Source organism: Rhinoderma darwinii, chromosome 4 (assembly GCF_050947455.1).
Source record: "Rhinoderma darwinii isolate aRhiDar2 chromosome 4, aRhiDar2.hap1, whole genome shotgun sequence".
Taxonomy (NCBI): domain Eukaryota; kingdom Metazoa; phylum Chordata; class Amphibia; order Anura; family Rhinodermatidae; genus Rhinoderma; species Rhinoderma darwinii.
The window spans coordinates 358,712,270-358,728,362 of NC_134690.1; the positions used below are offsets into that span (position 1 = coordinate 358,712,270).

Below are 16,093 nucleotides of genomic sequence, written 5' to 3' on the forward strand. Positions count from 1 at the left end.
AAAATTCCTTTTTTTCTCCCTTTCCCACCATAAAAAATAAACTTAAATTAAATCAATAAGTCCCATGTGCCCCAAAATACTACCAATGAAAACTACATCTTCTCCCTTATACACTATGACGACGGAATAAAAGTTACGACTCTTAGAATGCAACAGTGAAAAAACAAAAAATAATCCTTGTTCATTAACGCACAAAATGGCCTGGTCGTTAAGGGGTTAATTGTACTTTCATAAATATCATCCATAGATGTTATTCCCATGCTCCTAGTCCATTTTCTTTAAATGGAATCTTCTACGTTGGATTTAAACAGAATTTCATTCAATTTTGCATATCTATTAGAGATTTTATTTCTACTTCCCCCTATTGTCATCAGTTCTTTAAATTTCGCCCCTATCTTTATTTTATCTTCTAGTTGTGCCAATTTATTTAAGGAATTATAGACTCTTATGTATTGTAAATACTGAGCTGTAGGTAAATTACAATAATTCTGAGTCTCTTTAAGACACAAAAATTTACCTGTGTTACTTATAATATCTATTGGGAATTTTATACCCTTATTTAACCACATAATTTGTGCAGATTTATCAATTATGAAGTTAACCCCCGGATGGGCTACCCTCATAGGCAGCAGTATTTATCAACAATGACAAGCTTGGGAAGAGGGAGATTAGTGCAAAGCTTTGTATCCACAGATGGTGACAAGTGAGAGGTTCCACATAAAGTGCTCGAACAGTGTTATATAAAGTTATTACAAAATGTAAACCAACAAGAAAAAATAAAAATGCAATGGTGTGCTATGGCGTCCCTAAATTTGGTTTAGAAAATCCAGTTTCAATCACCCTATTAGGGAAGTCTGAAGATGGAACGGACTTTAGTATTAGCCAGACTAGAGAGAGCAAACAAAGAGTGTCTCTCACTCTGGAGGACCGGACATGTCCATGCTTAGCGTGGACAGCCCATTGATTTCAATGAGAACAGTAAAAGCTTCATTTCCTCTGCGGTGGTGCTGCAGAGAATTTCTGGGTCGCAAGGTTTCCCCACATAATTCAGCTGGCCTCTGGGAGTCCTGTAATAATCTTGTCGAAAGACCATTCCAACAAAAAGAAATTAGCCAAAGTGGAAAACTTCTTTAATCATACAATAACTTCTTTTGACTTTGCAATGTGGTGAAGTCTGCGCACACAAGCTCCATTAATAGTTCATTTATGTCATTTCTTTTATAGCACAATTACTATATGAAAAGAAAATTCGAAAGCTGTAGATAAGTGAAACAGTAAAGCTGGCCATATAGTTTAGGGGGGCACCCTCATAGCCGACGGCACCACTAGCAGCCGCTGTGGCTGCTACAGTGGTAGTGATGCCACTGAGAGAAGAAGCGCCCGGGTGGAAAGGAAGCTGCTGAGTCACCAGGCATGGGTGCTTCTGAAACAAGCAGGGGAAGGAAGCCAGCGTAGCGTCCGCTTTCACCTGCTAGAGTGATGCGCCCTGTGCAATGGCACAGGTCGCACTCCCCTAAGGCCGGCCCTGACTATGACCAAGTATTACATGATCACCCATGCATTATCCATAGAGGTATATGAGGCCCTACTGTACCTCTGCTGCATCTACCTTCATAGAGAGGCATACAGAGATTTCTCAGTCGGATTCTAAGCCAAGTATAATATATACAGTATCTGTCAATGTCATTGTATTTTAAATCAACTTGTGGTGTTATTTGTCACACATTTCCTACTGAGAATCCTAGAAAATGTTATAATACGTTTATTAATCATTTAAAAACAGAAATACGCAAATGCGGACGACTGTCGCGGAAATCCATGCCCGTAATTCTGGGCACGGTCATGTGCATGGGGCCTAACTTTCTGAGGCTTCAGTCACACATGAGCCAAAAGTATGATAGTTGTATAAGCGAGACTTCACCACTATTGCACCAAAGATAACTTGTTATACATGTGGTTTTGCTGCAGGGCATTAAAAAATGAAATTTTTGCCATTCCCGTTTACACACCTACCATTTAAGAAGGGGTGACTGCTTAGTATTACGATTGTGTGATGTAATAAGTAAGTGCTGAGCAGCCCGGCTGATATAATAGGATTAACATTACTATTAGTCTGCTCGCTGACATGGTGCACTTCACTTATATATGTAACTGCCACCTTTAAGATGCTTTATCTGTGTGGAATCGTAATACTAGGCAGTCTTGGATGTAAGAGAAACAAACATAATGCAAACAATATTTTCTTTCTTATTTTGGAATGCCCCTGTGAACATATTTCCATGATGATTTTACAGTACAAACATATCAGAAGATGAGGTTCCAGACCAGCCGGTGGATCAAACAGTGACAGACGACCAAGAAGAAACTGATCTGAACATCGTACTTTGTGAAGACAGGTAACATGATTGCTGATATTGGCATGAGACACTGATAAGAGAATAATAAAAGATTACATTACAATACCAAACTGATTGATGATGTATTTATATAACAGCCGATAATGAAGCATCTAGTACAATTTATTGAGTTAGGAAATACTGAGAAGTTCTATGGCCACATCCAGTAGAGTCAAATCAATTCGAATAGTTTTCTCTGAAAATGACCAATATTGTTGTAGTGTTGTGTATATGTTAACCTGCTGGTAATTTCTTTGGCAAGTTACAGGACTTCAAGATCAATAGCAGAATTTAGATGGTACATGTCTCCTGGACAGATCTCCTAGGGCATTTTACAGATTCCTTGATATTTTTTAAATTAGAACCAATTGCATCCACTTAAATCTCCTCTAAAGCGCTTATCGAAGGACTGGAAAATGACTTGCCACATGTCCCTTTATAAGTGAGTCCTACTATACAATTCCCTCCAGCCATGAGACCTTAAAAATAGGAAGAGACCTCTCTATAAAGAGTGAGAGGTTTGAGGCTCAACCCTGGCACTTGGGGCAGGGGAACATTGGGTGCAATTACACCTATTAGCATTGGCCTTCATCTAAAGAGAACTTGTCCTGTGGCTTGTTTTTTTTAAATATAAATTGTATTCAGTTTTCAACATAAATTCATATAAGATAGATCGTACAAACAGATCACACATAGATTATAGCATGTACTTGACATCACAAAATTTCTCCATTCTCCCTCCTTTCTATATGTATTTAATCATTTAAAAAAAAACCTGCCCTAACCCTCCGGCCAAGCCTTCTTCAAAAGCTACAGAATTACTGTTATTTAATATCAGCTTTGAATAGATTACATTTTGGGGAATATAGTGAGGAATCCTGATCATATGTTTGCAAAGATATATTGAAAGCAAGTGGAATCTGATTCCATGCTTGTTCCCTACAGTTTTTGAATCGAAGCGCGCTCCCTTTCAGGCAGTTTAACCCATTAGATGCCGCTGTCAAAAGCGACATCGGCATTTAATGTGTTTGACAGAGGGAAGGAGCTCCCTCTGCCACCCCATCGGCGCCCCCGCAAATAAATCGTGGGGCGCCGTTGGGTTTCCATCGCAGCCGGGAGCCTAAAAGGGGCACCAGGCCTTCCTTCAGCAACTGTCTATTAAGCCATGCCAGAGGTATGGCCGAATAGATTGCCTGTCAGTTCGACACTGACAAGCAATATTGCTTTGGTATACTAAGTGTACCAAAGCATTATATAAGTGATCAGCAGATCGCATGGTGAAGTCCCCTAGTGAGACAAAAAAAAACAAAATGTAAAAGCAGTTAAATAAATTTTATGAAAAAAACCAAAAAACAGATTACTGTAAAGATAAAACCACTTTTTTCCTCAAAAAGTAGTTTTATTTAGTAAAAGTGTAAAAAAAAAATAAGTAACATACACATATATGGTATCACCGCGATAGTTAACGCATTAATTAAACAGCTGGGTGAACGGCGTCTAAAAAATAAACCGCAAAAAACAATGGCAAAATTCCTTTTTTTCTCCCTTTCCCACCATAAAAAATAAACTTAAAGTTAAGAAGTCCCATGTGCCCCAAAATACTACCAATGAAAACTACATCTTGTCCCTTATACGGCTATGTCGACGGAATAAAAGTTACGACTCTTAGGGTATGTGCACACACACTATTTACGTCCGTAATTGACGGACGTATTTCGGCCGCAAGTCCCGGACCGAACACAGTGCAGGGAGTCGGGCTCCTAGCATCATAGTTATGTACGATGCTAGGAGTCCCTGCCTCTCTGCAGGACAACTGTAATCATGTTTTCAGTACGGGACAGCAGTTCCACGGAGTAGCAGGGACTCCTAGCATCGTACATAACTATGATGCTAGGAGCCCGGCCCCCTGCACTGTGTTCGGTCCGGGACTTGCGGCCGAAATACGTCCGTCAATTACGGACGTAAATAGTGTGTGTGCACATACCCTTAGAATGCAACAGTGAAAAAACAAAAAATAATCCTTGTTCATTAACGCACAAAATGGCCTGGTCATTAAGGGGTTAATTATACATCCCTAAATATCATCCATAGATGTTATTCCCATGCTCCTAGTCCATTTTCTTGAAATGGAATCTTCTACGTTGGATTTAAACATAATTTCATTCAATTTTGCATATATATTAGAGATTTTATTTCTACTTCCCCCTATTGTCATCAGTTCTTTAAATTTCGCCCCTATCTTTATTTTTTCTTCTAGTTGTGCCAATTAATTTACGGAATTACAGACCCTTATGTATTGTAAATACTGAGCTGTAGGTAAATTACATTAATTCTGAGTCTCTGCAAAATACAAAAATGTACCTGTGTTACTTATAATATCTTTTGGGAATTTTATACCCTTATTTAACCACATAATTTGTGCAGATTTATCAATTATGAAGTTAACCCCCGGATGGGCTACCCTCATAGGCAGCAGTATTTATCAACAATGACAAGCTTGGGAAGAGGGAGATTAGTGCAAAGCTTTGTATCCACAGATGGTGACAAGTGAGAGGTTCCACATAAAGTGCTCGAACAGTGTTATATAAAGTTATTACAAAATGTAAACCAACAAGAAAAAATAAAAATGCAATGGTGTGCTATGGCGTCCCTAAATTTGGTTTAGAAAATCCAGTTTCAATCACCCTATTAGGGAAGTCTGAAGATGGAACGGACTTTAGTATTAGCCAGACTAGAGAGAGCAAACAAAGAGTGTCTCTCACTCTGGAGGACCGGACATGTCCATGCTTAGCGTGGACAGCCCATTGATTTCAATGAGAACAGTAAAAGCTTCATTTCCTCTGCGGTGGTGCTGCAGAGAATTTCTGGGTCGCAAGGTTTCCCCACATAATTCAGCTGGCCTCTGGGAGTCCTGTAATAATCTTGTCGAAAGACCATTCCAACAAAAAGAAATTAGCCAAAGTGGAAAACTTCTTTAATCATACAATAACTTCTTTTGACTTTGCAATGTGGTGAAGTCTGCGCACACAAGCTCCATTAATAGTTCATTTATGTCATTTCTTTTATAGCACAATTACTATATGAAAAGAAAATTCGAAAGCTGTAGATAAGTGAAACAGTAAAGCTGGCCATATAGTTTAGGGGGGCACCCTCATAGCCGACGGCACCACTAGCAGCCGCTGTGGCTGCTACAGTGGTAGTGATGCCACTGAGAGAAGAAGCGCCCGGGTGGAAAGGAAGCTGCTGAGTCACCAGGCATGGGTGCTTCTGAAACAAGCAGGGGAAGGAAGCCAGCGTAGCGTCCGCTTTCACCTGCTAGAGTGATGCGCCCTGTGCAATGGCACAGGTCGCACTCCCCTAAGGCCGGCCCTGACTATGACCAAGTATTACATGATCACCCATGCATTATCCATAGAGGTATATGAGGCCCTACTGTACCTCTGCTGCATCTACCTTCATAGAGAGGCATACAGAGATTTCTCAGTCGGATTCTAAGCCAAGTATAATATATACAGTATCTGTCAATGTCATTGTATTTTAAATCAACTTGTGGTGTTATTTGTCACACATTTCCTACTGAGAATCCTAGAAAATGTTATAATACGTTTATTAATCATTTAAAAACAGAAATACGCAAATGCGGACGACTGTCGCGGAAATCCATGCCCGTAATTCTGGGCACGGTCATGTGCATGGGGCCTAACTTTCTGAGGCTTCAGTCACACATGAGCCAAAAGTATGATAGTTGTATAAGCGAGACTTCACCACTATTGCACCAAAGATAACTTGTTATACATGTGGTTTTGCTGCAGGGCATTAAAAAATGAAATTTTTGCCATTCCCGTTTACACACCTACCATTTAAGAAGGGGTGACTGCTTAGTATTACGATTGTGTGATGTAATAAGTAAGTGCTGAGCAGCCCGGCTGATATAATAGGATTAACATTACTATTAGTCTGCTCGCTGACATGGTGCACTTCACTTATATATGTAACTGCCACCTTTAAGATGCTTTATCTGTGTGGAATCGTAATACTAGGCAGTCTTGGATGTAAGAGAAACAAACATAATGCAAACAATATTTTCTTTCTTATTTTGGAATGCCCCTGTGAACATATTTCCATGATGATTTTACAGTACAAACATATCAGAAGATGAGGTTCCAGACCAGCCGGTGGATCAAACAGTGACAGACGACCAAGAAGAAACTGATCTGAACATCGTACTTTGTGAAGACAGGTAACATGATTGCTGATATTGGCATGAGACACTGATAAGAGAATAATAAAAGATTACATTACAATACCAAACTGATTGATGATGTATTTATATAACAGCCGATAATGAAGCATCTAGTACAATTTATTGAGTTAGGAAATACTGAGAAGTTCTATGGCCACATCCAGTAGAGTCAAATCAATTCGAATAGTTTTCTCTGAAAATGACCAATATTGTTGTAGTGTTGTGTATATGTTAACCTGCTGGTAATTTCTTTGGCAAGTTACAGGACTTCAAGATCAATAGCAGAATTTAGATGGTACATGTCTCCTGGACAGATCTCCTAGGGCATTTTACAGATTCCTTGATATTTTTTAAATTAGAACCAATTGCATCCACTTAAATCTCCTCTAAAGCGCTTATCGAAGGACTGGAAAATGACTTGCCACATGTCCCTTTATAAGTGAGTCCTACTATACAATTCCCTCCAGCCATGAGACCTTAAAAATAGGAAGAGACCTCTCTATAAAGAGTGAGAGGTTTGAGGCTCAACCCTGGCACTTGGGGCAGGGGAACATTGGGTGCAATTACACCTATTAGCATTGGCCTTCATCTAAAGAGAACTTGTCCTGTGGCTTGTTTTTTTTAAATATAAATTGTATTCAGTTTTCAACATAAATTCATATAAGATAGATCGTACAAACAGATCACACATAGATTATAGCATGTACTTGACATCACAAAATTTCTCCATTCTCCCTCCTTTCTATATGTATTTAATCATTTAAAAAAAAACCTGCCCTAACCCTCCGGCCAAGCCTTCTTCAAAAGCTACAGAATTACTGTTATTTAATATCAGCTTTGAATAGATTACATTTTGGGGAATATAGTGAGGAATCCTGATCATATGTTTGCAAAGATATATTGAAAGCAAGTGGAATCTGATTCCATGCTTGTTCCCTACAGTTTTTGAATCGAAGCGCGCTCCCTTTCAGGCAGTTTAACCCATTAGATGCCGCTGTCAAAAGCGACATCGGCATTTAATGTGTTTGACAGAGGGAAGGAGCTCCCTCTGCCACCCCATCGGCGCCCCCGCAAATAAATCGTGGGGCGCCGTTGGGTTTCCATCGCAGCCGGGAGCCTAAAAGGGGCACCAGGCCTTCCTTCAGCAACTGTCTATTAAGCCATGCCAGAGGTATGGCCGAATAGATTGCCTGTCAGTTCGACACTGACAAGCAATATTGCTTTGGTATACTAAGTGTACCAAAGCATTATATAAGTGATCAGCAGATCGCATGGTGAAGTCCCCTAGTGAGACAAAAAAAAACAAAATGTAAAAGCAGTTAAATAAATTTTATGAAAAAAACCAAAAAACAGATTACTGTAAAGATAAAACCACTTTTTTCCTCAAAAAGTAGTTTTATTTAGTAAAAGTGTAAAAAAAAAATAAGTAACATACACATATATGGTATCACCGCGATAGTTAACGCATTAATTAAACAGCTGGGTGAACGGCGTCTAAAAAATAAACCGCAAAAAACAATGGCAAAATTCCTTTTTTTCTCCCTTTCCCACCATAAAAAATAAACTTAAAGTTAAGAAGTCCCATGTGCCCCAAAATACTACCAATGAAAACTACATCTTGTCCCTTATACGGCTATGTCGACGGAATAAAAGTTACGACTCTTAGGGTATGTGCACACACACTATTTACGTCCGTAATTGACGGACGTATTTCGGCCGCAAGTCCCGGACCGAACACAGTGCAGGGAGTCGGGCTCCTAGCATCATAGTTATGTACGATGCTAGGAGTCCCTGCCTCTCTGCAGGACAACTGTAATCATGTTTTCAGTACGGGACAGCAGTTCCACGGAGTAGCAGGGACTCCTAGCATCGTACATAACTATGATGCTAGGAGCCCGGCCCCCTGCACTGTGTTCGGTCCGGGACTTGCGGCCGAAATACGTCCGTCAATTACGGACGTAAATAGTGTGTGTGCACATACCCTTAGAATGCAACAGTGAAAAAACAAAAAATAATCCTTGTTCATTAACGCACAAAATGGCCTGGTCATTAAGGGGTTAATTATACATCCCTAAATATCATCCATAGATGTTATTCCCATGCTCCTAGTCCATTTTCTTGAAATGGAATCTTCTACGTTGGATTTAAACATAATTTCATTCAATTTTGCATATATATTAGAGATTTTATTTCTACTTCCCCCTATTGTCATCAGTTCTTTAAATTTCGCCCCTATCTTTATTTTTTCTTCTAGTTGTGCCAATTAATTTACGGAATTACAGACCCTTATGTATTGTAAATACTGAGCTGTAGGTAAATTACATTAATTCTGAGTCTCTGCAAAATACAAAAATGTACCTGTGTTACTTATAATATCTTTTGGGAATTTTATGCCCTTATTTAACCACATAATTCGTGTAGATTTATCAGTTATTAGGTTAACCCCCGGATGGGCTCCTATATTAGTATTTACATCAAAATAGATAGTCAGGTCATATTTCTTTCTTATTCATTTCCAAATTGCGATTGTATCCCTAAAAAGTAAAATTTTCTGCTGTGGCTGTGTTAAGGAAACAATGGATGGCATTGTACTTTTTATAGGTAGAACTACTGCCATAGCACCCACAGTAACTGATCTGGGGCAAAGCACTAAGGGGGTCTGCTCAGGCGCATGGGCATTCCTACATTACCTTGACGAGCATCACACTGGGAAGTGGCGGACCACTGCTCAATTACACTTCACCACCCAGTATGGGGACGAGACACGGGACATGTAATTGAGCCATGGTACTGTATAGAGAGAAGTTCAGAGATAAGATGATCAATGAATGCTCCGGCTGGGCTGACGAAGATTAATGCCAATACTGAGGGGCTGGCATATTATGGGACCCTCCCAGGTCTTCATTCCTACTCTTAGCTGCCACATGCTGCTACAGACATATTGACCCTCATAGGCAGCAGTATTTATCAACAATGACAAGCTTGGGAAGAGGGAGATTAGTGCTAAGCTTTGTATCCACAGATGGTGATAAGTGAGAGGTTCCACATAAAGTGCTCGAACAGTGTTATATACAGTTATTACAAAATGTAAACCAACAAGAAAAAATAAAAATGCAATGGTGTGCTATGGGGACCCTAAATTTGGTTTAGAAAATCCAGTTTCAATCACCCTATTAGGGAAGTCTGAAGATGGAACGGACTTTACTATTAGCCAGAGTAGAGAGAGCAAACAAAGAGTGTCTCTCACTCTGGAGGACTGGACATGTCCATGCTTAACGTGGACAGCCCATTGATTTCAATGAGAACAGTAAAAGCTTCATTTCCTCTGCGGTGGTGCTGCAGAGAATTTCTGGGTCGCAAGGTTTCCCCACATATTTCAGCTGGCCTTTGGGAGTCCTGTAATAATCTTGTCGAAAGACCGTTCAAACAAAAAGAAATTAGCCAAAGTGGAAAACCTCTTTAATCATACATTAACTTATTTTGACTTTGCAATGTGGTGAAGTCTGCGCACACAAGCTCCATTTATAGTTAATTTCTGTAATTTCTTTTATAGCACAATTACTATATGCAAAGAAAATGCGAAAGCTGTAGTTAAGTCTGATCCACAGCCGAGTGTTGTTTTACAGTTTGTTTGGTCTTTTCCTATGTGACCATACTTGGTCCAGTTTATTATAAGGTATTGTATTACTAAGGTCCGATGCACACGACCCTATTTTTTGTTCGCAATTACGTACCCATTTACTATTATGGCTGACTGACACACCTTCCTGTATATTTACGGGAAGGTGTCTGGGCCGTAGAAACCTTCCATAAAAAATAAGACATGTCCTATTTCTATTTTTTTTATTTTACGGACTGTGGTCCTATAGTTTATCATGGAAGCACAGCCCGCAAAAGCGGACGTCTGTCCACAGAAATCCGTGCACGTAATCACGTGCATGGTCGTGTCCATGGGGCCTAACTTTCTGAGGCTTCATTCACGCATTAGCCAAAAGTATGATAGTTGTATAAGTGAGACTTCACCATTATTGCACCAAAGATAACTTGTTATACATGTGGTTTTGCTGCAGGGCATTAAAAAAATTACATTTTTGCCATTCCCGATTACACACGATTGTGTGATGTAATAAGTGCTGAGCAGCCCGGCTGATATAATAGGATTAACATTACTATTAGTCTGCTCGCTGACATGGTGCACTTCACTTATATATGTAACTGGCACCTTTAAGATGCTTTATCTGTGTGGAATCGTAATACTAGGCAGTCTTGGATGTAAGAGAAACAAACATAATGCAAACAATATTTTCTTTCTTATTTTGGAATGCCCCTGTGAACATATTTCCATGATGATTTTACAGTACAAACATATCAGAAGATGAGGTTCCAGACCAGCCGGGGGATCAAACAGTGACAGACGACCAGGAAGAAACTGATCTGAACATCGTACTTTGTGAAGACAGGTAACATGATTGCTGTTATTGGCATGAGACACTGATAAGAGAATAATAAAAGATTACATTACAATACCAAACTGATTGATGATGTATTTATATAACAGCCGATAATGAAGCATCTAGTACAATTTTTGAGTTAGGAAATACTGAGAAGTTCTATGGCCACATCCAGTAGAGTCAAATCAATTCGAATGGTTTTCTCTGAAAATGACCAATATTGTTGTAGTGTTGTGTATATGTTAACCTGCTGGTAATTTCCTTCGCAAGTTTCAAGACTTCAAGATTAATAGCAGAATTTAGATGGTACATGTCTCCTAGACAGATCTCTTAGGGCATTTTACAGATTCCTTGATATTTTTGCCAGAGACATGGCCTAATAGATTGCCTGTCAGTTTTACACTGACAGGCAATATTGCTTTGGTATACTAAGTATACCAAAGCATTTTATAAGTGATCCGCAGGTCGCGCCGGTGAAGTCTCCTAGTGAGACAAAAAAACAAAATATAAAAACCGTTAAATAAATTTTATGAAAAAAATAAAAAAATTGATTACTGTAAAAATAAAACCACTTTTTTCCCCAAAAAGTCACATACACATATCTGGTATCACCGCAATCGTGATAGTTAACGCATGAATTAAACCGCCGGGTGAAAGGCGTCCAAAAAAAACCCCGCAAAAAACAATAGCAAAATTCCTTTTTTTCTCCCATTCCCACCATGAAAAATAAAATTAAAGTTAATCAATAAGTCCCATGTGCCCCAAAATACTACCAATGAAAACTACATCTTGTCCGATAAACCTTGGAACGGACTTTAGTATTAGCCAGACTAGAGAGAGCAAACAAAGAGTGTCTCTCACTCTGGAGGACTGGACATGTCCATGCTTAACGTGGACAGCCCATTGATTTCAATGAGAACAGTAAAAGCTTCATTTCCTCTGCGGTGGTGCTGCAGAGAATTTCTGGGTCGCAAGGTTTCCCCACATATTTCAGCTGGCCTCTGGGAGTCCTGTAATCTTGTCGCAAGACCGTTCCAACAAAAAGAAATTGGCCAAAGTGGAAAACCTCTTTAATCATACATTAACTTATTTTGACTTTGCAATGTGGTGAAGTCTGCACACACAAGCTCCATTCATAGTTCATTTCCGTAATTTCCTTTATAGCACAATTACTATATGAAAAGAAAATGCGAAAGCTGTAGATAAGTGAAACAGTAAAGCTGGCCATATACTTTAGATAGCTTGTTTGTCTGACCGCTATTCCTCCTGACCGCCACTACTTCATACACATGTACGCTCGGGAAGAGTTGGGACACCGCCATACACGTTAGATGGTCAGTTAGTCCAGCCAAAATCGGTGGGCCCGACCAACATTTATCTAATGTGTATAACCACCTTAACATAAACTCAGGAGCCAATTTATCAAAACACTTCAGTATATGCAAACAGGTCATATGACTAAAAATTGTGTTGACCCGGATTTAATATAAGGCATCTCTATTGTAAAGGGGTTGCAATCTATACTTTACCCTTTTTATAATAAATAAACCAACAAAAAAGATACACAATTCTGAGGACATAAAGGATTATAATGGTGGGAACCAGCTTTGTATTCCGACACTTTTCTTAGTAGAAAAGCTTCACTGAAAACATTCAGGTGTTGGAAAAAGTGGAGCAGTAGCTTCATAAATATTCTCTACCTAAAGCTGACGTCAATATATTGATAAATCTGCCCCATTATCTTTGTGTGACCCTTTATAACGTTTTGTCCGAGCCCAGGAAGTTTACAATGACATAATTTGTGTTATACTTCTATGGTTATCTTAGTGATCCGGAGCAAAGTGTACACTTAGATGTACCAGTATCTGAAGACGACATAATAAAAGAAAAAGAAGAAGAAGAGCAAAAGATGATTGAGGAGAAACAGGTAGAATATATAGAAACCTGGGAATCCTATGAGAGTACTGAAGACCCGGAATCGGTAAAGTCTTTACTATTACTTTATTATTCATGTATAAAAGACAGCGCAGAGGAGAAGTTATTATCCCCTTCCCTTATTATTACATATTTGTCTAATATAAAAATAAACATTCAGTGAGACAGACCTAAATAAGTCTAGAACAGTTTTTAAATCATTATTAAACATATTCAATGAACAAAGTTATACAAGGTCCATATCATTTATGTGAAAAAGTAACTGTGCCTCACACAGAACCCATAGCAGCAACAATTGTAGTCGAAAACTAATCATTTTAAAGGGGACGTCTGAGATGAAAAAAAAGGTCTGCATTTTTTTCCAGAAACAGCAACACTTGTCTATGGGCTTTATTATTGAGCTGTTATGCCCGACACAGTCCATGAAGAAGAGTGGCGCTGTTTCTGCAAAGAATGCGAAGACTTTTGTAATCTCAGACAACCCCTTTAGTGTCCGTCCTCCCATTCCTGCTGGGGAATTTTAGCTCATTTAGTTGAACTCCGGTCCCACCACAGCATCTCTATTGGGTTCATGCAAACAAAGACGCAGCAGCACTCTGTGGACACTTAGATACATGCAAACACTGGTTGTTTTTTGATTAATGATTGTAAATTGCATTACCTCTACATATATATTATATATATATATATATATATATATATATATATAGTACTTCAAATGTGCGGTTCTTAGCGCACATTTTAATAAATTTGAGTAAGCCCACCTGCCACGACAAGGGACCTCTTACAGATTGATCCATACACTAAATATTATAACTATACTACAAAAGAATTACCTCTCTCTTGGGCCTAGGCCTACAAAATATACTCAGGATTGGTAGGAACCAGCTTGAGGGTGGGTTCTCACACCGCGTTCAAAATGCGTTTTTTGTCACTAACCGTGAAAATTGTGGCAAAATGGCATCGTTTTACCACAGTTAGCAGATGCATTTTGACCATTTATCGATGGTTATATTCTATATATAATTGCAGACAGACTTGGAAGTAGGGGGAGGACTGCACGACCAAGATTTCTTCTGGTGGTTTGAAGCGTTGTATGGCTGCATAACCCAAATAAACTTGAGCACTGAAATTGATTATATCTGGAAGGGGCCTGCAGTTTTCTGCATGTACTTCTGGGATATTTTGTTAGTTTCTGGACGATTGTTGCTGTTGTCTTCCATTATTTGTGGCAAGTTGGTCACTTCTGGGTATATCCAACACTACAACTATAATAAAACAATAGCTGAAGAGCCACGGTTAGAGACAACTGCATTAAAGATCCCACCGATACCCAGCCCTAATAATTTATCAGCTTCCTCTGCAGGCTAATTGGCCTGTTATGTGACCCCAGTGCCAATCAGAGGACCCTCACAAGTTACTCTGCCCCCTGCAGACGCTGGTTTTGTTCAGCCATAGGCAGTAATCAATTGTATTTGCGTCCTGAAGGATGAAGATCTGCCTCCCATTGATGTCAATCGGAGTTCAGAGATGGAAGCACCTGAAGAAAGGTCATGTTGCTGCTTTTTCCCGCAAGCCTTTTTTTCCGCTCACGAGAACAAAAATAAAAATAAAAAAAAAACGCCTCCGCCTCCCATTGAAATCAATGGGAGGCGATTTCGGACGTTTTTTGCGCCGGTTTCCGACACAAAAACTGCGGCAAATAACTGTGTGAACAGGGCCTAATATAGACTAACTATAGATAGATATACATAAAGCTTTTGTTTTAGATGAATTTTTGCAATGTTGTGGACAGTCTGATAGCTAGCGTCTATTATGTTCTTTTTTTTTTTTCATGAAGACAGAGACGCCGGATCCTACGGACATAGTCATTCCTCAAGAAAGTGAGCAACCAATCAATGATGGAAAATAGAAGATGACATTTGCTGTAAAATTTTTGGATGAGGAGTAAATAAGATTGCTTAGCACTTAAATGGACAGAATGCTTTGTTATAACCATGGTAAAAATGATTTTATTAGGAAAACGGATTGTGGATAATTAAGATGTGTATCACTTTGCAAATCATTGGCAAATAATATAACTTTAAAGAGGTTGTCCGTTTTTTATTTATTTGCGGAATAGGAAATCAGAGTTTTCTAAAATACATGTATTACGAATTCTGTTCACATACATTTGTTATAGTGCATGAGGCCCTGTCACAGTGGAATCCTATAGCCCACAGATTAGTCCTATGTAAGGCTTCGTTCACATCTGCGTCAGGGCTCCGTTCCAACGGAGCTTTCCGTCGGAACGGAGCCCTGACTGACACAAACCAGAGGTTTCCGTTTCCATCACCATTAATTTCAATGGTGACTGATCCGGTGCCAATGGTTTCCATTTGTCTCAGTAGTGCAGGGGTTGTGTCGGGTTCAGAGGTTTCCGTTTGTGTCAGTCAGGGCTCCGTTCCGACGGAAAGCTCAGTGGGAACGGAGCCCTGACGCAGATGTGAACGAAGCCTAGTGTATCCACAGGCTAACTGAATATAACTAAACATGGCATCAGTCATGTGACCCCCCCCCCCCCTCCCCAACGTTCAGGGAGCAACAGGGTTACATGACACACATGGGGCCACATAGAGGACATAGAGGACACATTCATGGGCTAAGTGAATGGGAGTAATGGTGGAATAATGATAAACAACTGCTTCACTGTGCCTGTGTTCACAGTCTCTAGATAATTTATAAAATGGCTGCCCGTCTCTAGGGGATGTTGTCATATTGTAAAATAAAGTTAACTGGAAAAAAAAAACAACACACAAAGGAGACAGTGAGAAGAATGTAAGAGCTGCTCCTCACAGCCACCGACAGACATGATGAGATGTTGCGGGAGGTAGAAATACTGTACAACTTCTGCTCCTCAATAACCTTTTATTAACCTGTTATATACCTGGACGGTGTTACATGAATGTCAGGGGTCAGATGACTGCGACTATCTTTAGTCCATTCACCTATGGATACATTTCTAAGGACTAATCTGTATACCATACCATTTATTTATTTTTTTAGACAAAGGCAACTACACTGATAAG

The 16,093-nt window shown here is 39.4% G+C and overlaps 1 protein-coding gene across 1 annotated transcript in view; it reads left to right on the forward strand.

Moving 5' to 3' along the window:
- The window catches only part of LOC142761324 (uncharacterized), a 40,749-nt gene extending 25,751 nt beyond the window's left edge, over positions 1-14,998 (forward strand). Inside the window, exons 6-10 of the mRNA XM_075864511.1 lie at positions 2,295-2,396; positions 6,535-6,636; positions 10,998-11,099; positions 12,918-13,071; positions 14,866-14,998. Coding sequence (XP_075720626.1) covers positions 2,295-2,396; positions 6,535-6,636; positions 10,998-11,099; positions 12,918-13,071; positions 14,866-14,937 — 532 coding nt within the window. The 3' untranslated portion in view covers positions 14,938-14,998. The remainder of the gene's footprint in view (positions 1-2,294; positions 2,397-6,534; positions 6,637-10,997; positions 11,100-12,917; positions 13,072-14,865) is intronic.
- Positions 14,999-16,093: the final 1,095 nt, after the last annotated feature.